At 38.9% G+C, this 27099-nt stretch overlaps 1 protein-coding gene across 11 annotated transcripts in view; it reads right to left on the reverse strand.

Moving 5' to 3' along the window:
- The window catches only part of PEX5L (peroxisomal biogenesis factor 5 like), a 264931-nt gene that overhangs the window by 87484 nt on the left and 150348 nt on the right, over positions 1–27099 (reverse strand). For 6 of the 11 annotated variants that reach the window (XM_043873807.1, XM_043873809.1, XM_043873799.1 and 3 more), the window contains 5 exons: positions 26928–27039; positions 17672–17866; positions 16013–16139; positions 14959–15055; positions 3994–4089 (listed from right to left, as the gene is read on the reverse strand). In XM_043873807.1, the coding sequence (XP_043729742.1) occupies positions 3994–4089; positions 14959–15055; positions 16013–16139; positions 17672–17866; positions 26928–27039 (627 nt within the window). The remainder of the gene's footprint in view (positions 1–3993; positions 4090–14958; positions 15056–16012; positions 16140–17671; positions 17867–26927; positions 27040–27099) is intronic. The other 5 variants (XM_043873810.1, XM_043873808.1, XM_043873806.1 and 2 more) reach the window with 1 other exon arrangement.

Raw genomic sequence — 27099 nt, forward strand, 5'->3', positions numbered from 1 at the left:
TTTACCACTTTTTTCTTGATTACCAACATAGAACACATTTATGACAGAACATTTGGAAAATACAGATAAGCTAATGGAAGAAATTAAATCACTCCCAAGTACAGCCACCCAAGGAAAACTACTGTGAACATTTGGGCACAGACTCTCTTGATGATTATACAGTGCAGTGATTCAGAATACAGGCTTTGGAGTCTAGGAGGAAATCATGACTTTATAACTTGCTAAATGAGAGTTGTTCATTTTTAGTCTATCTTAATTGCTTATAAAATGCCATGCAAATGTCTGCAATATCTTTAAGCCTCAGTTTCTCATCTGCAGGATGAAAACAGTAATATTACCTTCCTCATAGGCCTGCTGGGGCTTCCCTCATAGCTCAGTTGGTAAAGAATCTGCCTGCAATGCAGGAGACCTGGGTTCATTTCCTGGGTTGGGAAGATCCCCTGGAGAAGAGAATGGCAACCCACTCCAGTATTCTTGCCTGGAGAATCCCATGGGCAGAGGAGCCTGGTGGGCTACAGTTCACTGGGTCGCAGAGAGTTGGACATGACTTAGCTACTAAACCACCACAAGGCCTGCTGGGAGGATTAAACGAGAATCCATGCAAAGCTCCTGAGGCAGTGCCTGGCACAGAGTATGTATTCCAAACACTCAGTTGTGTCAGACTCTTTATGACCCCATGGACTCTACAGTACATGAAATTCTCCAGGCCAGAATACTGGATTGGGTAACCGTTCCCTTCTCCAGCAGATCTTCCCAACCCAGGGACCGAACCCAGGTCTCCCGCATTGCAGGCGGATTCTTTACCAACTGAGCCACCAGGGAAGTCATTCCAAACACATTAGGTATTAAGCTATTAGAATTTTATGAACCTGGGATCATACTATAAAGTTATCAGTATATAAATTAGTATTCCTATTATCACTAGACATTTCTACATGGTCTTAAATATTTTTCTATGTTGTAGTTTTTAACAGTTTTATAGCATTTTACTGTAGAGATAAGTTAATTCTGCTGTGGTACACTTGAGCTATTCCCAATTTTCACCACTTAAAAAAAATTCTACAGATAAAAACATTGCAAACTTTTATAACTATTTCTCGAAGATAAATTCTAAGAAGTGGCTGGGTCAAGTGGCATGTATATTTCCAAGACTCTGTGACACATTTTATTATGTCTTCTGCTAAGGATTTAGATTAAACCCTCGATAAGAATAATGTCGGGAAGTAAGTAGTTCACATATGTGTGCAGTTTCGTAGGTCTGATTTACCATCAGCTTGGAGAAATACAACCCCCACCCCCCATGCCTCATGCCTTTTTCCCCACACCTGTTCACACCTTCTGGTCAGCACCATCCTCTCTCATTCCTTAAGGAAGCTTCTCAGTTCCAGGCTTCCAGCTGAGCAAATATGCTTACAGTTTTCTGATTTGCTAGGAATTCTGCACTTAGTTGCTTCACCTGAAGCTACAAACGGATAGCACTTTTAGTACATTAGAAATCCAAGCCCCTCATCTTATAATGCAGAAACTAAACTGGAAGGGAGCAAATGCCTTGTTTAAGTCGGTCATCTGGTCCACGCCACTGCTGGACAGCAACTCAAAGCTAGCTCATTCCTTTATCTCTAGTACCTAGTTCAGCAGCCAACATGTATAGACAGCCATTAATGTTTGCTGATAACTACTTGAAGTAATTTACAGCCTTTTAGGATTTTGCAGCTGGAAAGAATCATAAAGGTGTGGAAAAATGAGACTACCTTGATTAATGAGGTATATTATTATTGTTCAGTCGCTCAGTCGTGTCCGACTCTTTGCAACCCTCTGGACTGCAGCCCTCCAGGCTCCTCTTTCTATGGGATTTTCTAGGCAAGAACACTGGAGTGGGTTGCCATTTTCTTCTCTAAATTAGGTATGATGTTTAGTTATTAGTGACAACTTGGAGTAACAACTCTGGTCTCTCAATTCCCAAGACATACCAGGAGAAACCAGAAGAAAACCAGGCTTCCTGGGTTGAGATGGGCATCAGGTAGAGAAGGGATTCACCTAAGTTTGCCTTGTTCCAGAGAGAGCAAAGCCAGGGGTAAGAAAACAGGTAGCTGCTGGTAGACCATTTCAGCCTAATTCAGGGAAGACCTTTTTAATAGTCAGGATTGTCCAAAACTGAAGTAGATTTTCTTGAAAAGAAGTGAGCTGTTCCTAACTGGAAATGTTCAAATAGAAACAAGGTATGTTTGATTAAATAATTTGTCAAGTATGTTTAAGAAGAAAAACTGTTTTGTGTGACTGGTTGGAATAGATGACTTCTAAGGTCTCCACCAGAACGAAGACTAAGTGATTTTATGAATAGATAGATGGACAATTTTTTTCTTGTTGCTATGTCACTTTGTGCTTATGTCTTGTTTAGTGTGGACCCATTGTCTCCTCCTCACAAATAGGAATAGATAAATTCTAAAGTCTTTTCTTCCCCAAGATTCTATGGTTCTAAATAATCTTTTTAGTGCTAATTCCGTGTATTATACACAGTAGGAGTTCAAAAGAAACTTAAATTCTCTTTTAAGTCAGAAAATTCTACATTTAAGATAAATTGAGCTACAGCCTCCATGCAGTTGAACAACTGGAACTCAGCTGGTCTCAATCAAGTCTATCAGCTGATCACATTCAATAGCACTAAATATGCATTAACTTTTTTTTTAATAAAAAGGTTAAAACTAAAAGAAGAAATTTGGGTGGACTGTATTGTGATGAGATTAAAGTGTTCTCTTACTAGGCTTCTGATTGATGATATGAAATTTGACTGGAATTACTTGGTTCATGGGGTCACAAAGAGTCAGACACGATTGAGCGACTAAACTGATTTCCTAGAATATAGAGAACTTTTTAATATTAAATTGCTAGTATGATTTAATTGCACTTCAAGTATGAAATTACTGAAAGACTGCCCATTGTATAATACTTTTGTCCAAATTCTAGTGGTAAGACTGACACATAAATGAACCATATTACGGGAATACTTTCAATTTGCAAGATTTCCCATCAGTAATAGAAATGGAGGTCCTGACAAGTTCATACTTGGATTGGGTGAAAAGCTCCACTCTCAAATAGTCATCCCGCAAAGCTTTGGTGAGAATCATAGATGGGACCTGTGATGCATTCTTTGCAAATCTAACCAGGAAGGAAATGGATAAAAAACAGCTAAGGATGCCTTTTTTGGCTTCCCTTTTCCCCTTCTTTCTTTCCCCACCCCCTCTCTTATTAGAAGGTTAAACAAGGAAAAGTAATGTTCAAATTAAGTATTTAATTTATTAACACTGCCATTGTTTTGAACATTCTTGACAGTAAAAAAAAGAAAAAAAAAAAAGAAAGAAAAATTATGGCTCAAGTCAAGATGGGCTATCATTGATTAGAATTTCTCAGTTCTGCCTTTTTTCCCCACCCAGTGAGGAAAATGTGTATTTCAGGGATAGCAAGATCTTCTACGTTTCAGACATTGTGCTAGACGTCAAATAGAGAAAAGAAAAAAAAAAAAAAAAAACAATCAGGCATGAAGCTTTACCTCATAGAAGCATAGAAAATGCATAGCACAGGTTCATCACGGGAGCCTGATGAGACTCGGTAGTTCTTCCTGACCCAAAACTCCAGATAGTCACTGCTAATCTACCACAGACTTGTAAGAGTTGACAACTATTAGTCACCCCATGTAGGAAGTCAAAAGTTCTCTGGTAACCAGGTCTCATTCTAACAGTTATAGTCATGGTTTGTTCATGTCTATAAAGACCCATTTCAACCTAGAGGGCTGGGAGGGAGCACAAAAAGGAGGCAATAGATGTATATTTAAGATTCACGGTGCTGATTCACGTTGGCGAACGGCAGAAACCAACAGAACACTGTAAAGCAATTATCCTCCAATTTTAAAAAAAGACCCACTTCTTATGTCTTTGTTTGACTTTTTGAATTCCACTCTCAGAAACACGAAACAGAAAAAATAAACCAAAAAGCTACCTCCACAGCTGCTTTCGCTCTTTCAAATTCTTCTTCTAAGGAATGGTTTCTGGAAAGCAAGGCGCTCCCCCAGCGCTGCTCTTTGGTCAGTCGAGCCTGAAATAAACCAAACATAATTTTGGAATCACGTAATATAAAATACAAACATTTTTTCCTTTTCTCATAGTACCCTGGACTTTAAGAAGCACCTGTGATTGACGTCACTTTTGGAGTACTTCGCAAGTAGAACGCTTCTTAAATGGGGACGGTGCCAAAATGTGCGTCCCACTCACACGCAGGCATCTTCTAACAGAGCGTCTCAGCCGAGGTCATATTAAAACATCAACACCCAGGCCCCACCTCCCAAAGATCTTACATCTCATTGGTCTAGGTTCAAGGCGTTGATAGGTTCGGAAGTCTTCCCCACAGTTAGGCTGGAATCTCCGTTATAGAATACACCTGGAAGCTGAGGTTTGCGCTTTCAGCTTGTTAGGAGGATCAGCCTCAGGTGAAGCTGCGAAGGCCGCAGCCACGGAAGGCAGCTGCTAGGCCTTTCTCCTTCCACTTGAGCTGGGCTTCATGCTGAATTCTCTTTCCTTTGCCTTCCCTCTCTTGGCACACATCTGTCTCATGCCACATTTCCTCAGGTCACTGCTCTCTGCTCAATAGTCACTTGGATAAAATCATGTCTGGTAATGCCAACTGCTTTGTCACAATTAACAGGAAATGTGACACACAACTTAGCTAAATGTAAATATTTTCAGAAGATCCCCCACAAAGAGTTTGCTAGAATTTAAAAAAAAAATATCTATTTTAAATTTCACAAACAATGATTGCATTCTTTTTGAAAAAATTAATCATGGTAAATCAGAGGCATAATTCTAGACCTTTTCCCCTTGAATTTGCATGTATATTTATGCACCCATGGATAGAATATCACAGTGTTTCAAAAAGCTTTTGGAAACGTAAATGGTGCTATTCTGTGGCTTGTTTTTTTTCTATTCAGCAATGTACCTTGGAGAGTCTCCACATGTTGCACTCCTAGATCTACCTCAGTCTTTCCCCAAGGATTTCCTGGTAAGTATACACTGTATTGATTAGAACTCTCTCCAGGAGCATTGAATGTGTCTGATTTTTCTCCATGTGATTGCTTGTTTTCTTATCTTCTTCTCTGATCCTCTTGCTCTGCTGTGGGGTCCACAGGGGGAGGACTTTGGTAACTCTTGTATTGCCCCACCCTGAGCCCAGGGTCTGACAAGTGATACATGCCCCAAGGATGCCTGTGGATGGATTGTGGGGGGAGGACCAGCACTGCTAAGGCAGCTAGGCCTTGGGGAGCAGGGGGAGAGAGGCTAGGAGTCAAGTCCCCTACCCCCTTTCACTTCAGGGCAGGGGTGGCTCCCTGGCCACGTGGGAGATTGCTGTTCTGCAGGGGTGCTCAACCCCTGCTTCTAGGGGAATTACTTGAACAGACCTGGGCCCCACCCCAGACCAATGAAGTGATCTTTGAAGGTGGGGCCCAGGAATTAAATGTTTGAAAAGCTCTGTAGTGATTTTTAAAAGTAGTCACATTTGAAAACCAAAACAATGGCAAAACTTTGCTCTTCACCCAGCACTTACCATCTATTCTGTTCGGTTGCTTTTCATTCTTTCTCCACCATTAGTGGTCCTCAAGAGGAACCCCCCTCTTTAATGATTACACAGTATTCAATCCCTGTGTTGGGAAGATCCCCTGGAAGAAGAAATGGCAACCCACTCCAGTATGCTTGCCTGGGAAATCTCATGGACAGAAGAGCCTGGCGGGCTACAGACCATGGGATCGTAAAGAATCGGACACAACTTAGAGACTGAACACCACCAATACCAGGGCTTACTACATGCCAGGTACTGCTTCAAGTCCTTTACCTACTGGAACTCATGTTGTCTTTTCAACAACCTGAGGTAAGTACTAGCATTGACTTCATGACCCTGAAGCACAGAGGGCTGACTTGACTTGCCCCTGGTCTCACGGCTAGTTCAGCGGTAGGACCATTGCTTCTGGGCCATGCTGAAAACCACTGCATGCACTGCCTCTCACAGGAGGCTGTACTCAACTGGCCATTTTAGGAAGATGCAAAATATAGAAAAGCTGTCCCTTGGAGACAGGGACATTCATGCAAGGTTGAGAGAGCTAGCCAAGAAGCTGTCTAGAATACCGTGGGCTGAAAATAATAATAAAGTAATTACTAGGAATGTTTCTGAGCATAAACAAGTCTTAGACTGCCTTCTGCCTTAATGGATGTGAAAGGTTAATTTATTGGAACACTAACTTATGTTTTCTCCTCTTTGATGTATTTATTCCCTGCTATATCCCTGGCCTCTCCTAAGAGTAGGTACTCCACAAATAATCAGTAAATATACTGTCAGAGAATACATGAGTGACCAAATTAAAGGTATTTCTCTTCCCTACTCCCAGAAGGTGGCTGTGTGTTCTCAGTCAAGGTCTCATGGCCAATCTGGAGGCTAAGGAGAGTTTATAGGAGATTGAAAGGGACTTGATTTTTGTGCTGTACCTGGACTGGCAGATGTCTGTGCTAGTAAACCCTGGTTTGGGGGTGGAGTGGGGATGGCTGCAGGATGCCCTAGTGGGGTTCCTGGTAAAGAGTGATGCCTGTGAGTAGCTCAGGGTTGAGGCCTCTGGAGCAGTGCCTATGGTCAGAAAAGGGAAGGTGATGAAGGCAGGTCAAGGCAGTGATGCTATTGCTTTGGCATCAGTGCCTTGCTGACTGGTGGGCGAGGCTCAGTGGCCTCCCAAACAAGCATCCTCCCTTATTCTCTGGGCCCTGTAGAAGTTACTGTATTTTTCTAATCCAGAAAATCGAGTCAGGGAGGTGAAGATTGACAGAGGTTCTAGAGATTAGGATATGAACGTATCTTTTAGGGGGGCCACCATTCAGCCCACTGCCACCCTCATCTGACACTCTTGGGTGACAATATATTTGCTTAACAAATATAAAGGCGCAGATGATTTATAAGCTTTTAGAACTGATAACCTATTAGGATCTTACAGCCTGGTAGAGAAGTTAATGCCAAAGATGATATGACTTTATTGTGTTATAGACAGTTAATCAACCTTGTATCTAACTTGGTAAACTTTTTATTTTGACATTTCTTTCCCAGCTGGCTATGTAAATCTCTGTTCCTTATTCCTTTGCTTTTAGAACCAATTCTTTCATTTTCCTGCAGGTTTGTTCATGAAATAAATATTTGTTGAGATAAAGTTAAAAAAAATGGACACACATGGTAAGAAATAAACTTTGTGCATTTATATAATAATGACAGACATTAGGAGAAGAAAGAGGAAGCACTAACATTTTTATCCCCAAGGCACCTCCTTTAATTAGAGGCACTTTTCACCAGTGAAATATGATCTGTCTTTCCTGTGAAGCCTGACCGAACAGGACTCCATTACTGTCACTGGCTTCCCTTCATCAATGTTTCACGACCCAAGTGGATTATGAATCATAGGATGCAAAGGGCACCATATATCAGGAAGAAGAAAATCTCTCAGGATTCTAGACTTACAGTTTATGTTCTCTTAACTGCCTAAAATAGTAAATGTAAATACAATCTTACCGTGCAAATGAAATTTTGTTTTGATAGGACAGTTACTATTTAGGTAAATGCTATTTCCCACACTGTTAGGAAAGCCTGATGTTATTACTAATTTGAATGTTAGCTACCTCACATTTTAAAGCCATATATTTTTCCTAAGGAAGCATAAAATAAATGCTATAAAATCTAAGTAGATACTGAATGTAAACAAAGGCAGTTTGCAAGCTGAGGGTGGTATATATCTAAAGGTTCTCAAACATTTTAGCAACTCAGCAGTGCCCAGGCATGCTGATTTAGGGCTGAGAATGAAAAACAGACTAAACACACAGTCAAGAATAGCCTTCATTTTGAACAATATTTTTTTTTTTTACATCTAATTTCATTACGGGCAAAACTGTAATATGGAAAAACATAAATAATGCTAGTAAACTGCAGATATTTCTTAATATTTAACTAGAGGAATGATAAACAAGACAGTTACACCTGTAAGTTTGACTTACAGCTATTTTGGTAGCACAGTGGCTGTAATAGCAGTTCTCAAGCTTTAGCATGCATTAGAGTCACCCACAGGTCACCTTCAGTTTGCACGGCTCCACCCCTTGGGGTTCTGAGTCAGTAGGTGTGGGGTGGGGTATAGAATTGTCATTTCTAACAAGTTCCCAAGTGATACTGACACTGCTGGTTTAGGGACCACACTGTGAGAACTTCTGATCTAGGAATTGACATTATGTGTATGTGGGTGGAACTCTGGAGTTCACAAATATACTCTGATGTAGTCATTTCTTTCCTTCTTTGCATGGTTTTGAAAAATGCTCCACAATTAACAGTTACCTCCTGGAAGTGCTTTGGCTTTAAAAACAGCATTTTAATTTGTTTAAGCTAATTGGATTTTAGGGTATTACAGTCTCCAAAGAAGGAAAGCATTTAATTCCCCCAGCTGTTGATTGCACTGAATGACTGGCACTAGGTGAAGGGAGAGAAGAAAGAATTAAATAACTCTGAAAATAATATTATGCTTTATTCTCTTTATTCAAAATTATGGCTGTGATCAAAACAGTCATATGATCAAAACAGTCAAATATGATTTGCAAATGAGTGTATTTGTGGCTGTGGTGGTCCTAGCATAATTTTCTTGGCTAACATCTAAAGCCATTGTTCATAGCTCCTGATACAATTGATAGATATCTTCCACCAAAACACATTTTTAAAAGGCTCAGCATCTTTCTGAAGGAATTGGAGGAGAAAAGGGATTTGCTTAACTGTAGAGAAGAAAAATATAACAACTAACAGAGATATATAACAGTCATTAAAAACAGCCTCTCTAAAGTCAGTTTGCCTGGGATCAAATCCTGGTTTACCATTTACTATTAATGGTGACCTTGGACAAATTACTTAACCTTTATAATCCTCAGTTTTTTGGGAGGGTGGGACATGCCACTTGGTTTGTGAGATCTTGTTGTTGTTCAGTTGCTAAGTCCTGTCTGACTCTTTGCGACCCCGTGGACTGCAGCACACCAGGCTTCCCTGTCCTTCACTATCTCCCAGGGTTTGAGCAAACTCATGTCCATTGAATCAATAATGTCATCTTACCATCTTATCCTCTGTTGCCCCCTCCTCCTCCTGCCTTCAGTCTTTCCCAGCATCAGGGTCTTTTCCAATGAGTTGGTTCTTATGTGTCTGGTGGCCAAAATATTGGAGCTTCAGCTTCAGCATCAGTCAGTTCAGTCACTCAGTTGTGTTTAACTCTTTGCGACCCTATGGACTGCAGCACACCAGGCCTCCCTGTCCATCATCAACTCCCTGACCTTGGTCAAACTCATGTCCATCGAGTCAGTGATGCCATCCAACCATCTCATCCTCTGTCATCTCCTTCTCCTCCCACCTTCAATCTTTCCCAGCATCAAGGTCTTTTCCAAAGAGTCAGTTCTTCGATTGAGGTGGCCAAAGTATTGGAGCTTCAGCTTTAGCATCAGTCCTCCCAAAGAATATTCAGGACTGATTCCCTTTAGGATGGACTGGTTGGATCTCCTTGTAGTCCAAGGGACTCTCAAGAGTCTTCTCCAACACCACAGTTCAAAAGCATCAATTCTTCAACAGAAAGCTTTCTTTATGGTCCAAACTCATATCCATACATGACTACTGGAAAAGTCATTTTGATTTAGGTCATACCTGAATGGCTTAGTGGTTTTCCCTACTTTCTTCAATTTAAGTCTGAATTTGGCAATAAGGAGTTCATGATCTCAGCCACAGTCAGTGCCAGGTCTTATTTTTGCTGACTGTGTAGAGCTTCTCCATTTTCGGCTGCAAAGAATATAATCAATCTGATTTTGGTACTGACCATCTGGTGAGGGCCATGTATAGAGTCGTCACATGTATTGTTGGAAGAGGGTGTCTGCTATGACCTGTGCATTCTCTTGGCAAAACTTGGTTAGCCTTTGCCCTGCTTCATTCTGTACTCCAAGGCCAAATGTGCCTGTTACTCCAGGTATCTCTTGACTTCCTACTTTTGCGTTCCAGTCCCCTTTGATGAGAAGGACATCTTTTTGGGTGTTAGTTCTAGAAGGTCTTGTAGGTCATCATAGAACTGTTCAGCTTCTTCAGCATTAGTGGTTGGGGCATAGACTTGAATTACTGTGATACTGAATGGTTTGCCTTGGAAACGAACTGAGATCATCAGCATCAGTCCTTCCAGTGAATATTCAGGGTTGATTTCCTTTAGGATTGACTGACTTGATCTTCTTGCTATTCAAGGGACTCTCAAGAGTCTTCTCCAGCACCACAGTTTGAAAGCATCAATTCTTTGGCACTCAGCCTTCTTTATGTTCCAACTCTTACATCTGTACATGGCTATTGGAAAAACCATAGCTTTGAATATACAGACCTTTGCTGGTGAAGTGTTATTGTAATTTTTCTGCTTAGGGCTTATCAGGCGTGACTTTGGAAATTCGATTTTTAAAAAAAACTGTGTTTAGAACACTTTTGTTTAATCTGGACTCATTAATCTGGACTCATGACAGAACAGATCATCTAAATACTTTCTTCATTAAGATGGCCGTGATATTTTTTCTTAATCAGCCAGCAGACATTTATCATTGAAAGTACAGAAAAATGGTGTAGCTTTTGTGTCAAGAGCTGATTCCCAGAGCTTTGTGCAAAGGTGGGTAGCCCATGGTTCCTGTCTGCCTCCAACCATGCAATTCTATGTTATGGACTATCAAGGCAAATCAGGACTGATTTTTAAAGAAAATGAGCAGTCTATTAGCAAACACAACTAAAAATTATTTTTTGGAACTAGCTTCAAATGCTAAAGGAATAAAAATTCATCCTTTCACGTTTCCCATCTTTAACCATTAGCCTCTATTTTCAAATTAAAAAAAATGACAAACATTTTGTTTCTCCTTTTTGTTAGCATTCCTTATTTTTTCACTATATAAAAAGTATTTGTTGAGTACCTAATATGTGTGGATTATCTACTATGAAAATGATCTTCAGCTTTCTTTCTTTTTGCCCTCCTGCTGACCTTGTCTTTCTGCCTTCTTGGTTTTGTTACTTCTTTCCATCTTCTCCTGCTTTCTTCCTCACTGGTAGCTTACTGTGTGTTGCCAGGAGGGTAAGAGGGATGATGATGTGGCTCCTGTGCTGTCTTCCAAAAAGCAAAACTATATTTATATTCATAGTGTATTATCTAATTGTTTCTACTAGATATAAAGTTCTTCATACTTCTTAAAATCTGTCTCATCTTTCGAACTTTTCCACTGCCTCACTGATGGCTTTATGGATGGCTGACATTGTCTCATTCATTAAATTGGAAAGGAATGGCATGGAGACCATTAGCATTTCTAAGAGTAAGAGGTTGAGAATGAATTTGGGAGGGGAGGCACAAAAATGTGCATGGCCTCAGATCAGATGACAATCCTAATTCATCTTCAGATTTTCTGGAAGGAAGTGATATTTTTTAAAACCACTTAACTCATATTAACCCTATAAACTAAGTAATAATCAGGGCTAGCAATGAGAAGGGAAATCGATGGTCCGTGAGTTCCCTCAGGTAGAGAAGTCTGATGTGGCTGATAAGAGGTGACATGTGGTGAAGAACAAGGACTTTAGAAGCTGATGGGTTTGATTTGAGTACTGGCTCCTCTCCATCTTAGCTGTTTCACCTTGGGAAAACTACTTCTGTTTTCTGGGATGCATTGCTCATTAACGGAGAAAACGTTAATTCTCAAGATTATTGTAAACATTTCAAATAGTATATTAGGAATATATTACATTACTATTAGTATGCCTTTCCTTTTTCACTACGCCTTCAAACATTTAGAAAACATATCTGCACTTTTAAAGTTTAAACTGTTCTGGTTGGGGACACTGCCAACTTGATGGAATTATGACAATGTGGAAGGAAGCATTTGCTCTGCTAAAATCAGCAGAATCAGAGTGATTCTGTTCACTCTGATTCAAATACTGAGTCAGGATTATGACTCAGTATTTGAGAGCCTGGCTGCCTCACCTTCTTGTGTAGTCCAGCTTAGGTTAAGAAGAGCCTGTCTTGGAGCTGTCCTTCCAGTGTCCATATTTGAAAAAGAAATTTGTGAACCATCACTCTTTGGTGGAAGTTGGATTCTTTTTTTTTTTTTTTGTCTTACCACTATCTCAACTCCTTCATGGAAAAAGCTAATTTTATATCATTAAAAAGCTAATTTTATATCATTGAAGAATTTCTTCAATTCTTCAAAAAATTTTTAATTTTTCAGATATCATAATTTCTTTAAATGGTTAGCTGCAGGGAATACAAATTACACAGTTTGCATAATATCAAGAAAGTTTATTCTTCAATATACAGAGATTATAGAATTTTATTATAATTTCCTGTCACTCTGATTAGTGTATTCAAAGCACTATTTGAAAGAGCCTAGTCTATTTTTCTTTTTCCCCATTTTGAAAAGAAAATGAACATAAGAATTCTTCTCATTGTTAGCTTTCATTCTCTTTATGATTTTTAAGCAAGGCTTTTAAATAATTCCTCACCTGTTAAACTAAGATTATTTATGTTGGCTTGAGAGAGAATACATTTCCTTGATTTTCCTGTGAACCATCTGAGTGTTAGTAGAGCAGTAACAAAATTTTGATGAGCTGAAATTTTTTACTTGAATAGTTTGCAAGTCAGTTTTAAGTCAAATTTTCATACTGCTTCATCATCTTATTTATGTAAAGAGATCATACATTTAAGAGCAGTATGCTTGTTAGAGTAAAAACACCTTTCTGTTTTTTTTATTACAGGTAGATAAGTCAGTCTGTTTTCTTGCTGTTCCATTTGAGTGACTTAATATTTTAAATGATTAAATCCCAAATTCATGAAATTTTCCTACTTTAATCATAGGCTGGAATTACAACTAGGAGGTTGTAAATTTGCTTAGTTTAGGCAAATCTTGTTAAGTAAACATGCAGCATTAAAAAAAATAATTTAAAGGATAAACACTGTACAAATAATTGGTTACCTTCTAAAAGGATTCACTATGATTTATCCAGACAGAACTATCTCAGGGCAATTAACATTATGTTTTGGAGGACAATGTTGGGAATCTCATACAAATTTTCCAAAGCATATTGTGTTTGCTTAAAGGCACACCAGTGGGTAAGTGGACAATGTGGTGGGATGAAATCAGACAACCAGCAGGGGAGTAGCAGTCACTGGAATAATAAGATGAGTGCATTGTGGGTCTCCATGGCAACCGAGGACCCCAGCTGATCCTCCCCCCTCCAGCTCCCTGTGGAACAGCCCACCTGTGCCAGGCTGCAGAAATAAGTGTTCTTTTGCCACATTAAACTGTTCCAAGGATTCCAGTTTATGAAATAGCACTAGTTACTTTGCTGCTGCTGCTGCTAAGTCGCTTCAGTTGTGTCCGACTCTGTGCGACCCCATAGACGGCAGCCCACCTGAATCTAAATCTCTAATGCACTTATCAAGAAATGTTTCTCTAATAAATGTTATCAATTTGCTTTTTTTAAAGATACATTTAAATGAACAAAGATGAAAAGCATTGGTACCTTTACAATTCATTAAGCTTCCCAGGGTTATTTGTTCTGAAAGTTAGCTGACTCATTTTCCTGCCAAGTTCCAGGAGCAGTAATGCCCACCTCTCTCTTGTAGAGTTGCTGTTAGGGGCTTACAACTGTTTCCAGATGCCTTGCATTTTCTTTCTATCTGTGTCCTCCTTTTCTTGGCCACTGACTGGTTGTGAGTGCATTGACAATTTCCTTAGTCTCAGTGTACTTTAGTTTCCCCCCTTATAAAATGGGGGTAATAAATACACTTACATCATCGAGTCATTTGTTAGGATCAAAAGAGCTAATTAATATATATTAGAAGGCCTTCTCATAGCACTCAGTAATATTTGCTATTATCATGGTTATCCCTTTACTCACTTCAGACAAAGTATCTCCTCTCTTAGTTTCAGAAGAGATCTTTGTGGTTTTAGATCAAGGCTGTATACCCTTGTAAAGTGTTTGAGCAAATGAAAAGATTGAGATTGACTTGGGTTTTCTTGGCACAGCCTTAACCACAGGAGGTAACTAGTTATAGGCAGGTCAGTTACACTGAAGTCGAGGGTCAAATAGTGGACAGACAGGTCTGGTTTACTTATACGAGGGGTGTTGGGTGCCCCAATAAAAGGATTTTGACTCTACCAAGATTCTTTAGAGAAAAAGTAAGGCTAAAAATAATTCACAGGATTATTTGAGTATTAGGTGTAATATCGGGATGGCCAAAACATTCATTTTGGTTATCCTGTAGATGTTATGGAAAAACCAGAGCAAACTTTTTGGCCAATCCAAATATATGAAAATCACATAGTGGAGTCTCTAATACTTAGTAGGTACTCACAAATGGTAGCTCTTAGTATTATCATGATTGCTCATACTACACTTAGTAATTCCTTAGCATCACATTTATTTTAATGTGATGGTCAGAATCCTGATGTGTAAATATCTTGTCCCACAGGGCATAGATGTGAATGAATGTTCAAGATGTACTTTCCTCTTCTTTGCATCTGTTACATAAACAATGCTAGTACTGGAGTAGAATAGATTTTGTATTGAAAAATAATGGAATAGTAAATGGCAGAACAAGGAAAAAGTGCTAAGTAGTAAGTTCACTGACACATTTTCCAGCCAAATCTATCTATCTATCTTTCTACCTACCTACCTACCCTCCTACTTATTTATCAATCATCTGTTATTTTAAGCACTGAGATAGCTGCTGAGCGAGAAAGCAAATGAAATACAAAATATAGAAAAAAAAAACTTCAAAGTTTTTGGTGAAAATTTAAATAAAATATTTATGACATAAATGATCTATTAGAAAAGATAGGTGCACTGAGGAATTGGATTTGTTACCTGTGTTGGAGGCACTAATTCCAGCTCCGAAGCTGACTCAGAGTTCAAGGCGCTTTTCCCACCACTCAGTTCTGGCTGAGATCTGTGCTCTGAAGACCTATACGGGGTGCATGAAGGAAGTTAATGTACATCGAGAAGCAGATTCAGCTAGAACGTCAGCTGAAAAACCTGGTTAATTTGGATCACCAAGATCCTTGGTAACAAAGCTCTCATCAGACTTTTACTTGGATGGTTCCATTATAATGATCACTTTTGGAATGTCAGTGGCTGCAATGTGCTAGGTGTTACTGTCTCTGATTGATTTATACTTCAGTTATGTGGAAAAGGCAAATAAATGCAATACCATTTTTGTTGCAGAAAGTTCTGCTTCATCAAAAAAATATTGGCTTTTTGAGGGGAGGGAGCTTCTCACAAAGTGTATCAGTAAGATTGGATCTTTATATAGAATTTGAAATGTCATATAAGTGGAGATGTGTGAAGGGCAACAGACTGAAATATGCTGCTCTTTAGGAAGTTTTAAAGACATGGTAAGATTTAGGCAGCCAGTTTTTGTCATGGGTATCCACAGATTATTTTTAGTTCATTTTCTGACAGTGATGATTCATAAAGTCAGAACAGGCTACCTGTTTAACTAGAAACACTTAATGTAACTCACTTAATAGAATCTTCCTGACTCAGGGATCAAACCTGGGTCTCCTGCATTGGCAGGCAGATTCTTTACCATCTGAGCCACCAGGGAAGCCCCCAGTGAATATACACGTATATGAAATATACCTGTGTACCTATTTTGAAAGATCAGTTACACATTCAGAAAATTATTAACAAACATTGAAAAATATTGAGTATTGAATTATGAAACTACCAAAATCCTTATTGGCTGAATTTTTGACAACTCAGATGAAATAATTTAATTTTAGAAGTCACAATAATTAACATTGATAAACAGGGGCTTATAAATGGCACCAAGAATCTGGACTGACTTAGCTCATTGGCTATTTCAATACATGTGTACGTGACACATAAATGGTTATTTTCTGATATTAAAATATCTTACCATAAAAGTTCTTTTGACCCAGTTCTAGATGAGCTTGATTTTCTCTCTGCCATGGGATGCCCCTTGCTATTTCGATCTCCATGAAACTTAACATCATCCCATTTTTCCAGTTGTGTTTGAATGTCTGCTAAGGAGACAGGAAGGTGGTGAGGGGAACAAGGGGAGAATATGAGGTGGAGAGAGAACAGAGATTAGTTAAGACTGAGAAGTCTTATACAAGTGAGCTTTACCCTTCAACCCTGCCCTCCCCCAAAACTTGAGGGCCTGGCAAACAAGAACTCCCATTATCCAACCCCTGGTGACTCTAAGACTTATTTCTGACTACTCTACCATTCTTGAATACTGTGACAATATTTGTATTTGCTTGAAAAAGCATCTCGGTCTATTTGTGCTTCTGCATCAGGAATGCCCTGCCCTTTCCTCCTTACTTTCTCTGATCCATATTTTTCATCTGACAAATTCTTACTCATTCTTCAAGACTGCTATCACAGTGCTTCCTATAACATACGTTCTATAAACCCCTGGCTGGGTGAGGGGCTTTATGAAGGTGCTAGTATGCAGTAACTAACCCAGGCTTTTCTTTATTGCAGCACATAGAAGGTGCTAGTATGCAGTAACTAACCCAGGCTTTTCTTTATTGCAGCACATAGTACATACTTTATTGTAATCTTTTAATCATTTTTCTGTCTCTCCACTAGACTGTACATTTACTAAGGAGCAGAAAGCTTATATTGTTTATCTTTGTATTCCCAGCACATAGTATGGAACACAACAGGTATTCAGAAAAATGTTTATTGAACAAATGGATAAATTAATTCATAAGCATCTAATATGTATATAACACAGTGCTAAGTGATTTTATATATCTCCTTTAGCCTTCATGACTTTATGGATAAGTTACTAATATGCTCATTTTATGGATATTTACTCATCCATGTTTCCCTTGACTTTCTGAAATTCTTGCCACCTTTCTTTCTCTTAAGAAGAGCTTAATTGACTGGTTCCATGAATCAAGGTTAAGACCTCCTTTCTCAGGAAAATGTGCAGTGGAGAGAAGTATGGACTTTGAAGTTAATTAGAGCTTGCCTCAAATTCCAGCTCTTCTTCATACTAACTGGGATCTTGGGCAAATTATTTAAATTTGAAAACCTGGTTCCTCACTCATTTCAAAGAGTTGTGATGACTTAATGGGATAACATATGTAATGATGTAGCACAGTCCTGGACATTGTAAGTCACCAATAACTGGTAGCTAACATTATTGTATTGCAATATTTCCATGCTTGTTACATGTTACTGTTCCATGCAGCTGTTCCTAGACCTTGGGTTAGAGTTTTCTCTTTCTAGACTCTCTTCCTCTCTAGACTGAATGGTCCTGGAGAGCAAGATTTGTATCTTATTTTCATTGTAACTCCAGTGCCTAGTATGGTGTCTGCCATCTGTCAAAAACTTGATACACATGGGTTGTATAAGTAAACATATAAATCCACACCAGTTCAAAAAGTTGAGCTCCCCAACTGCTATTTAATCTAAGCACAAAGAAGTGTGTCCTGCCCAGTTTCCTACATAGACATCAACTTTTCTACTGCTTTGCCCACTGTTTTCATGTCATCTGTAGAATGACCTTGTATCAAGGCAGCGAACACAGCTATTGCCTTACTTAAGTCTAAGGATGCTGTCTCTGAGCCTCGGAGAGCCTGGCCTCTCTGCTCAGCATCTGCACTGATGAGGTCAGACCCATCAGCCTTTTTCTTGAGGGATGAGGTTTTTGATGAGGCCTCCAACTTCTTGGCTTTGGTTTGGGTTTGAGAGACGGGTTCACTCAAGTCAAGGAGATCTAAGCCTGTAGTCAATACTGTAAGAGACAGAAGACATTAAGATAAGCTCACTCATCGCTCTGAGATTCTTTTTTTTTAAAAATAAGCTTCAGTTGGGTGCAGAAGGATTTTGTGTTTGCAGTATAGGTTAGAAGCACCAAATTAAGTTAGCTCACCACTGATATATCAAGATGGTTTGCATTTAGACTGGGAAGCTTGCTGCATGTTCTCCTTTATTTGGCGTGGTAGAAATCTGCAGAATAAGACTTAGACCAGTAGCACCAGTGATGAAGGTTTGAATGGAATTAAAATGATTATCTTGAATCTGAGTTCAGGTACTATTTACTTGATTGCTTTGCTTTATTTATAAAGAGGGATATTTTAGAGTGAAGTTTTTTCCCAGCATAGAGTCAATGTATCATATTCAGAGAGATGCTTGCAAAACAGTGATGGGGAAGATTTGGTAAAGTTTCTAAATGTCTTTGTGTTTTAATTTCAAACTACTGAAGTATCAAGGGTATAAATGAATGTTGTTAATCATCTTTTATTTAATTAAGCAGTTTAATCAGAAAACGGCTTGATGTTTGGGCTCACACTAGAGAGGTATTTCATAATCCATAGTTGATGAATAGGTACACATGTTAATGCCTTTGCTGCTTAATATGCAACTTTAAATTTCAATGTAACAAACCATAAAATGGTTACACTTTTACTTCCCAGCAGGTTGATTACATTGTGTTAAATACTTTAATGAAGGCAGAAATAATAATTTGTTCAAATGCAAACTAGGCAAATGAGAATTAAAAAGGCAGGCTATGTAACTTTTCATTCTTTCTCTCAAGTGCAAGTTAAGTGCTGTTTGACTAGCTCATTGTGAGAAATGGAAAATTCCTGTTAGAAAAGGTTCCTCCAGCTCTACTTCTCTTTTAGCCCCAGCATCCCAGAGACTGGCTTCTGAACTGGCTTGATGGCTTCCTGACCTAGGATCTCTTGACTGGCTAGCTTAGAAAAGCTGCCAGAGCGATAGGGACACTCCTTATGCTAACTCTTTCAGCACTGTCTACAACAACCTCTGCACAGCTCCTTCTCCTTCACTTTGATATCTTGGCTTTTCCTCTTGGTAGGAAATGGATCTTTGTTGACATCTCAACACTCTTCCATCTATTTCCCCCTTGCATTCAATGCAGGGTCAGGGTTTAATTTAGTTCACAACCAGGATTTTTTTAGTACTGAAGTGTTCTCATGAGCTAGCCATCCTATGGGATCCTTAGGATAGGATGTAAAACTTTCTATAATCGTGCTTTCTGATTTCAAGTATAAATCACAATGGTTGGGTGTTAATGGTGAAATGGATGGACCTGACTCTGCCACTGCTTAGCTGTGTGACTTGGAATAAGCTTATTGACATCTCTGAGTTTCAATGTCCTCACTTAAAAAAGTGCAGAATTAAGTCTCTACATTAGATATGATATGAAGATTACATTATCTAATTTATAAATCAAATGTGTAAAGAGCCCAGCATACTGCAGGTATTCAATAAATATTATTTCCATTCTTTGGTGGCCAATTTGTGATGCTTCTCTTTCCTTTTCCTTTATCTCCTGTTTCCCCCACTCCCCTCTGTTTTAGGCAAGAGTCATATCCACACACTGACAGAAACAGGAAAACAGCCCTGGGAATAAAATGGCAGATGAGACAGGCTATTGGCTCTACAGAAGATGCTATGAAGTAAATTTATCATAAAATGGCCTGAAAGTGTCATCTCATGTGAGCTTATCTTGTCCCAGTCTTCCTGAGATAGGAGTCTCTTTCCAGAGTAAGATGCTCTGAGCCGTGGAGGAGTGTTCTGGCTGGCTCGGTGTCTAAAAGTTAGGCACGGCAAGCAGCCAGGGTAGGCTCGGCTGCCATACATTTCATATCTTTCAAATGTTTAAATAGAAAATTCTAGGCCACTGTTAATGTTGGCGGGGATTCTAGGCCCACTGTGATTTCCTTATAACAGAAGGAAGGAAGTGAATAACAGTCTCTGAAATGCCATATATGCCTTTTTACTAATTGCACAAACAAGAATTAGTCACTTTCTCCTACACTTCTTTTAGAAGAAAATTATATAGGACTTGTCTGCTTGTAGATAGGAAGTACATTTGTTACAGAATAATAACTGATGAGTATTAATTTAACTCTATATCTGTTTCTCACCATTCAGAATAAATGAATTACTCAAAGACTGAATTGCGAATTCAAACTTGGCTCAGTAACGTTCTTTTCCCCTCCAAGCTGTCCTCAGCACTTCCTGTGTTTGTTCTGAGGTCTCTTTTTCTTTGTTCTTTTCCAAGCAAATGTGAAACAACTGCTAGGCACACACAAAAGGCCTTATTTGTTCCTCAGTTGATGAAGGGGCTGCCTTGGAGGTTGAATGGCAAGCTCGAAGCTGAGAGTGTCCCTGAGGAACACAATTTCAAAACCATAGAAGGATGTGTACAGCCTTTCACTTTCTGAAGAAAGACAAATCTCATTTTAGCGTGTGAGTGTGTGTGTGTGTGTGTGTGTGTGTGTGTGTATGTGTGTGGTGTGTACTTTAGTTAAGACAAAAATAAAGGGTGTCAGATGTCACTGTGCCATATGCGCTTCATACATAGCATACCTTGGCATGGAAGGGGGTGTCTGCTCTACTGATTTTCTCAATCTGATTTTAAAGACTCTCTTGGGCACATGAAGGTTTGTGTTCCAGAATGTGTGTTTAAATTAAAATAATCACTTGATATATAGTGGAAGTGAAATTGTGTGTGTGTGTGTGTGTGTGTGTGTGAGAGAGACAGAGAGAGGGGGAGAGAGAGAGTGATGGAGAGAGACAGTGAGAGATAGGGAGAGAGAGAGTGAGAGATGGGGGGAGAAAGAGAGGGAGAGAGGGAGACAGGAGGAGAGAGAGAGACAGGAGGAGACAGAGGGAGAGGGAGAGGAAGAGAGGTGGACACTAAGAGATGGTGGTGGGGGGCGGGTAGAGAGAGAAGGAAACAGAAAGTGACTTGAAGATGCTATGCTGTTGACTTCGGAGATGGAATATGGGGCCACAGGCCAACGAATTCGAGGTACCATCTAGAAGCTGGAAAAGGCAAGGGAATGAATTCTCCTTTAGAGCCTCCAGAAAGAATAGAGCCCTCCTGATACATTGATTTTAGGATAGCTGATTTCCAGAATTACAGGATAATAAATTTGCATTGTTTTAAGCCACTGAGTTTGTAGCAATTTGTTACAGCAACAATAGGAAACTAATACAGCTGGTAGATCAGTGTCCATAGAGGATTCAAACACAGTTCTATCATCCCCAAGCCCATGCTCTTCACCACTCTCTAGACTTTATATGAACTTGGAGACAATGTGCTGACTCCATTGATGTGGCTTTGATTAGTTTTTATTTAGATACCAATTATTTGCCAGTTTGGGTAGTCTGAGGGCATAAATAGTTGGCAATCTCAAAAACTTTTTTTGTTGGATAACTTAATTCCATTGGGTGGAATTTCCTGAAGTTAGAAGATGTAATATATTATACAAGTTTTGTTTCCATTTATCTCAAGGACACTTGATTGAAAATCACAACCTATTGAACTGGAAGGCTCCTACAGGGCACTGAAGATGTTTATGAATACAAGATTACTTGGGCCCTGGGAGGTGACGCTGCTTAGAACAGTTTGGGCAAAATAGCACCTATTATGAAGCACTGATTTGATACTTTAATGGGAAGTCCAAGGGTATTAACACCACTACTGTATAATGAGCCTAGATTTTTAGTGACTTTCTCTGAAGGAATAAACCTACAGGGAGTGGTCAGAGAGGACAGACTGTGGACAGCCTTGATTGGGGCAGTCATAGAATGTGCCACAAGGAGCTGAAGGGTTTTCTGTCCTGATCTGTAAGTTACTCTGGCATTTTAGAAAACATGGGGTTACTTAACATAATGCTGACAAAACAGACTCCTTTAGGAAGGATTTTGCTAGTGATGTCAAATAGATAAATTGGACTTAAATAATCAACCAACTCTTGCCTTTTTATTGGAATACATAATTAAAGCTACTTCCCAAATTTTTAAATTCTGTAAAGAGGCTTGCCGTTGGGTTCACAGCTATTTGGGCTTTATATATGTGTGTGTGGGAGACTTCCCTGGTAGTCCACTGGTTAAGACTCTGTGCTCCTAATACAAGGGGTGTGGGGAGCTAGATCCTGCATGCTGCAACTAAAACCCAGTGCAGCCAAATTAAATAAATAGTTCAAAGAAATGTATTTGGAAAAATTACACTAATTTTGCAATTAAGATATTTAATTAGGTGGCTGTGATGGCATTGTGAACTTTGTTAAGGATATTTTTTCCTGTATATATAGTGATCTACTCTTTGATAGATATACAGGTCCCTTACCAAGGAGTAATATTAGGTTTTAAACTATGAAAATTATTTCTTCTATAGAAGAAATATATATAACTGTCCATATAATAGCTCAACATTGTAGATAATTTTTTCAGGCTATGTAGATTGATAAATGCAAACAAAGGACCCTGCTCTTCTTGCTCTTTAGAGAAGAGCTTTTCCTGTACTTTGACACATATAAGATTTTTTGGGAGATTACAGGATAAGAAATTATTTTCAAGTTTTATAGTAATTACATGTCCTAGAATATAATTATCATCTTAAAAATATCTGTTTTCCAGTCACTTTCAGAGCATCTGATATATGCATTGGTGTATAATAAGTATTTATTTGCCATTTAAAAATCAAGAATATTAGTAATCATGGCCTACCTACCATTTACCAGCTGAGCCACAAGGGAAGCCCCCAGGTTGGCTTAACGCTCAACATTCAGAAAACTAAGATCATGGCATTTGGTCCCATCACTTCATGGCACATAGATGGGGAAACAGTGGAAACAGTGAGAGACTTTATTTTCTTGGACTCCAAAATCACTGCAGATGGTGACTGCTGCTGTGAAATTAAAAGATGCTTGCTCCTTGGTAGAAAAGCTATGACCAATCTAGACAGCATATTAAAAAGCAGAGATATTACTTTACCAACAAAGGCCTGTCTAGTCAAAGCTATGGTTGTTCCAATGGTCATGTATGGATGTGAGAGCTGGACTATAAAGAAAGCTGAGCACCAAAGAATTGTTGCTTTTGAACTGTGGTGTTGGAGAAGAATCTTAAGAGTCCCTTGGACTGCAAGGAGATCCAACCAGTCAATCCTACAGGAAATCAGTCCTGAATATTCATTGGAAGGACTAATGTTGAAGCTGAAACTCCAATACTTTGGCCACCTGATGTGAAGAACTGGCTCATTTGAAAAGACCCTGATGCTGGGAAAGATTGAAGTTGGGAGGACAAGGGGATGATGAGGATGAGATAGTTGGATGGCATCACCGATGCAATGGACATGAGTTTGAGTAAGCTCTGGGAGTTGGTGATGGACAGGGAAGCCTGGTGTGCTGCAGTCCATGGGGTCACAGAGAGTCGGACACAACTGAGCGACTGAACTGAACTGAACCGAACCTACTATTTAAGGATACAGTTTGAGAGGGCCAAGGAATTAGCTGTCTATCTAGATTACAAATGAGTAAAAGACAATTGAGGAAGTTAATGGCCCCCAAATGGAATAGAAAATGTCCTTATTTGATCAACTTGAAGTTATCACCATTGGATGACAGAAGTTAATCCTAATATAGAAATAATCAGAAAGTAAAAACAAAAATGAAATACACAGGAACAAAATTATTATCTATAACTTTTATGAGGTAGAAGATTGATGTGTTCTTTTAGGGTCAGAGAGAAAAAAAACCTGTCATTTGACCGACCTTTGGAAGAGGTAATTCCTATATTGTTTACTCTGCGTTATTTTATATAAGAACTACATTCCTTATATGTTTAAGGAGTTGTCAAGATGGTGGTGCACTGGATTTATTTTTTCACTGGAAGAAAATGTCAAGAATAAAACCTCTCATCTTAATACAGTTCTTCTTAATATGGTTCTTCAAATTTCTATTTGATTGACTTAATACAACTTGCAGCAGGTTTCTCCCATATTTTACTACAAGATTGTCTACTACCCATTTGTTAAATGTAAATACATACATAATGTTTGGGATGTGATAGACAATGTTCACTGTCTGTCCTGATTTTGCAATGTAATTTCATACTATTCTATAAAATGATGATGTTCCATTTAAAATGACTATTAAAAGTTTGGACAGAAAGTGATAATTGTACCTTTTGCCCAGAAACTTTAGCTATAAAATTATCATACCACATTAGAATTCTTTCCAAGGTGCTTGTATGCTAAAACTTTTCCTTTTTAAAAAATGTATAATAATGTGAATTGTGTTGCATATTGAGATATACACTGCAGGTTTGTAATAATTTAAAAAAGAACTATAATCCTTAGGGACTGACAAAAATATAGGGTTTCTGCCTTGAAATATATTTTTAAGATTAAAAAACATACTCTCAAATGAGAGTCTTCCTTAAGGATAAAAATCTGTGTGACCCAGATGCACACAGTGCTAAGGCTGAGAAATGAAAAACCTACAGTCTCAACATACATTTCCGAACCTCTTATTTTGGAGGGTGTGATGGATCAAATCTTGTCCCCCCAAAACTCATATGTTGAAGTTTTCACCCCCAGTACCTCAGAATGTAACTTTATTTGGAAATAGGACCATTGGAGGTGTAATTAGTTGAGTCAGATTGGAGGAGGGTGGGTCCCTAATAAAGAGAGGGCTTCCCTGATAGCTCAGCTGGTAAAGAATCTGCCTGCAATGCAGAAGACCCTGGTTCAATTCCTGGGTCGGGAAGATCTGCTGGAGAAGGGAACGGCTACCTACTCCAGTATTCTGGCCTGGAGAATTCCATGGACTGTAAAGTCCATGGGGTCGCAAAGAGTTGGACATGACTGAGTGACTTTCACTAATAAAGAGAGGAAATTTGGACACAGAGACTGACATTCATACTGGGGGGATGTGCACACATGTCATGTCAAGATTAGAGTTATGCTGCCACAAACTAAAGAGCTACCAGAAGCCAGGAGAGAGGCCGAGAGCAGATCCTTCCCAAGTACCTTCAGAGGGAGCATGGTCCTGCTAACTTCCTCTAGAATTGTGAGACAACAAATCTCTGTTGTTTAATCCACTCATTTTGTGGTATTTTGTCATTGCGGTCCTAGGAAACTGATACAGAAGGTAATACTATAGGTACTGGGAGCGCAAGAGGTTACACATGCTTTTGATTTTTTTCCTCCAGTATCTCACAGGTCTCTCTGTTATATGTCAGAAAAATCAAGGTGAAAGGCAGCTTTTGAGTTGGAAAGTATGTTGTTCTCTCTGGTGAGTCCTTCCTTTGTGACTTAGTTCTTTCATCATGGGGAGAGGCAGAGGGTACTGGAATCAACATCTGAGAATTATGCTTTGTAGCTTTTTCCTAGAACAGCAGGAATTTCTCAGTGTATCCATTCTCATGGATTTTCTTGCAATTAGAGACACAGGCTTCTCTGTATTTTTTCTGGGGGTTAGCTCAGTTTTGGGGTGGTGAGCTCCAGTTTCACACAAAAGGAGGATTAAGCTGATCTGATAGGATCTGAACTTGTCCTGCCTAAAATGTACCAAGTACGATTTTATTTGCTTGACTACGCAAAGTGATAGTTGAATTTAGAAAATGATTGCTTTGGTGTAATATAAAGAAAGTTACTGCATTTGTAAAGGGAAGTGTTGGTGTACTGTTTTCACCCGATATCTCACAGTGATGGTAACATCTGTTAGAGCTTACATGGTGTTAGCACTTGCATAGATTGCTTCATTTAATCTTTCCAAGTAACCTATGAGATATAGATCTTACTATTATTAGACAGATGAGGAAACAGACTTAGTTATGCAACTTGCCCAAGGACAGAGAGCTGTTAAGTGGCAGAGCTCGGGTGGAAATCACAAAGTTTAACTCCAGAGACCGTAGGCTACACTCCCACAGAAAGTTCCGCTGTCTTGTTTTAGTTACTCTTATTGTTGTAATTTTTAGCATTTCTTAAAAACCACAATTTCCTTCATCTGTGATTTTCCTCACTTACTTAAAAGTATAATAAAACTATGCCAGGAAGCAGCCAGCTGAGGACATGACGGGGAAATGAAACTTTAAACAAGACAGTCTGTAATTATCGTCTCCTTTCCCCTTTAAATTCTCTCCTGCAATCCAAAGTAACCTTTCTTCTTTGATTCTGGACATCATTCTTTTATCCTTATTTGAACAACATGCCTTTGAATGTGAATGATGATTGAATGAAATCAAGGCAGAAAGGCTGCCACTGAACCAGAAGGTGAAAAGCAGTTTTTGAGTCCAATTTGTTGTGGCCTCAAAGTGAACAGAACTTAAGTGACTTAGTTTTCACATCAGTGAGAATTGTTAAGTGCAGAGGATGCTGGAGAAGGTATGATTGATACACTGGTATCCTGTATTCACTCAGTGGATGACTACTTATTAGTCCCTATACAGATAGTTTAGTTTGAATACATTTAATTCCAGAACAGTGTTCAAATAAATTCTCGTAAGAAGGTAATTATTGGTCACATCTTACAAATAACCCACTTATATGACAACAAATGAAATTGTCTCAATAATATACCAGGTCTCTAGGACATTTTAATTGTCATTTCAACCCACTTGAAAGGGCTGCCTATATTTTTATTTTATTAGACTTTCTCATATATTTCTAAAAAATATATATTTCTCAAAATATTTCCATCCAGCACTTGAAAAAACCTTACTCTGAAAGAAACACTTTTGTTTTAAAGATTTCCTATATGATGTGACTTGAAATGCAACGATGTAAATATGAAAACTGGCACTGAAAAATGATTCATTGCCAATAGTGGTACTCTAATGTTCAGCAAAATTGGTTGAATAATATCCATTGGAGTTCCTTACATAAACAAAAGTGATTAACTGGTTTATGTTGAAATAAAGTTTCATTTGGTTGCAACATTATTCTCCACTTAAAGTGCATTGTGGAAAGAAATGTGCATTTTTCTACTGTGAAAATTAACTACTTGAGGGTAAGTTAAAAGTGAAAGAATTACCGGCTGTGTTGGACGTTACTGGCCTTGCTATTGCCTCCGATTTGGTTTCACAGAGAAAGTCATCGATGGAGGGACTCAGGAGGGGTCTGCTTTCTTGCTGTTCATTCACCAGCTGAGAACAAATGAACACAGATGTCAAAGGGCTTTGTCAAAGTTCAGAATCAGATGAATT

This window comes from Cervus elaphus, chromosome 19 (genome assembly GCF_910594005.1).
Source record: "Cervus elaphus chromosome 19, mCerEla1.1, whole genome shotgun sequence".
Taxonomy (NCBI): domain Eukaryota; kingdom Metazoa; phylum Chordata; class Mammalia; order Artiodactyla; family Cervidae; genus Cervus; species Cervus elaphus.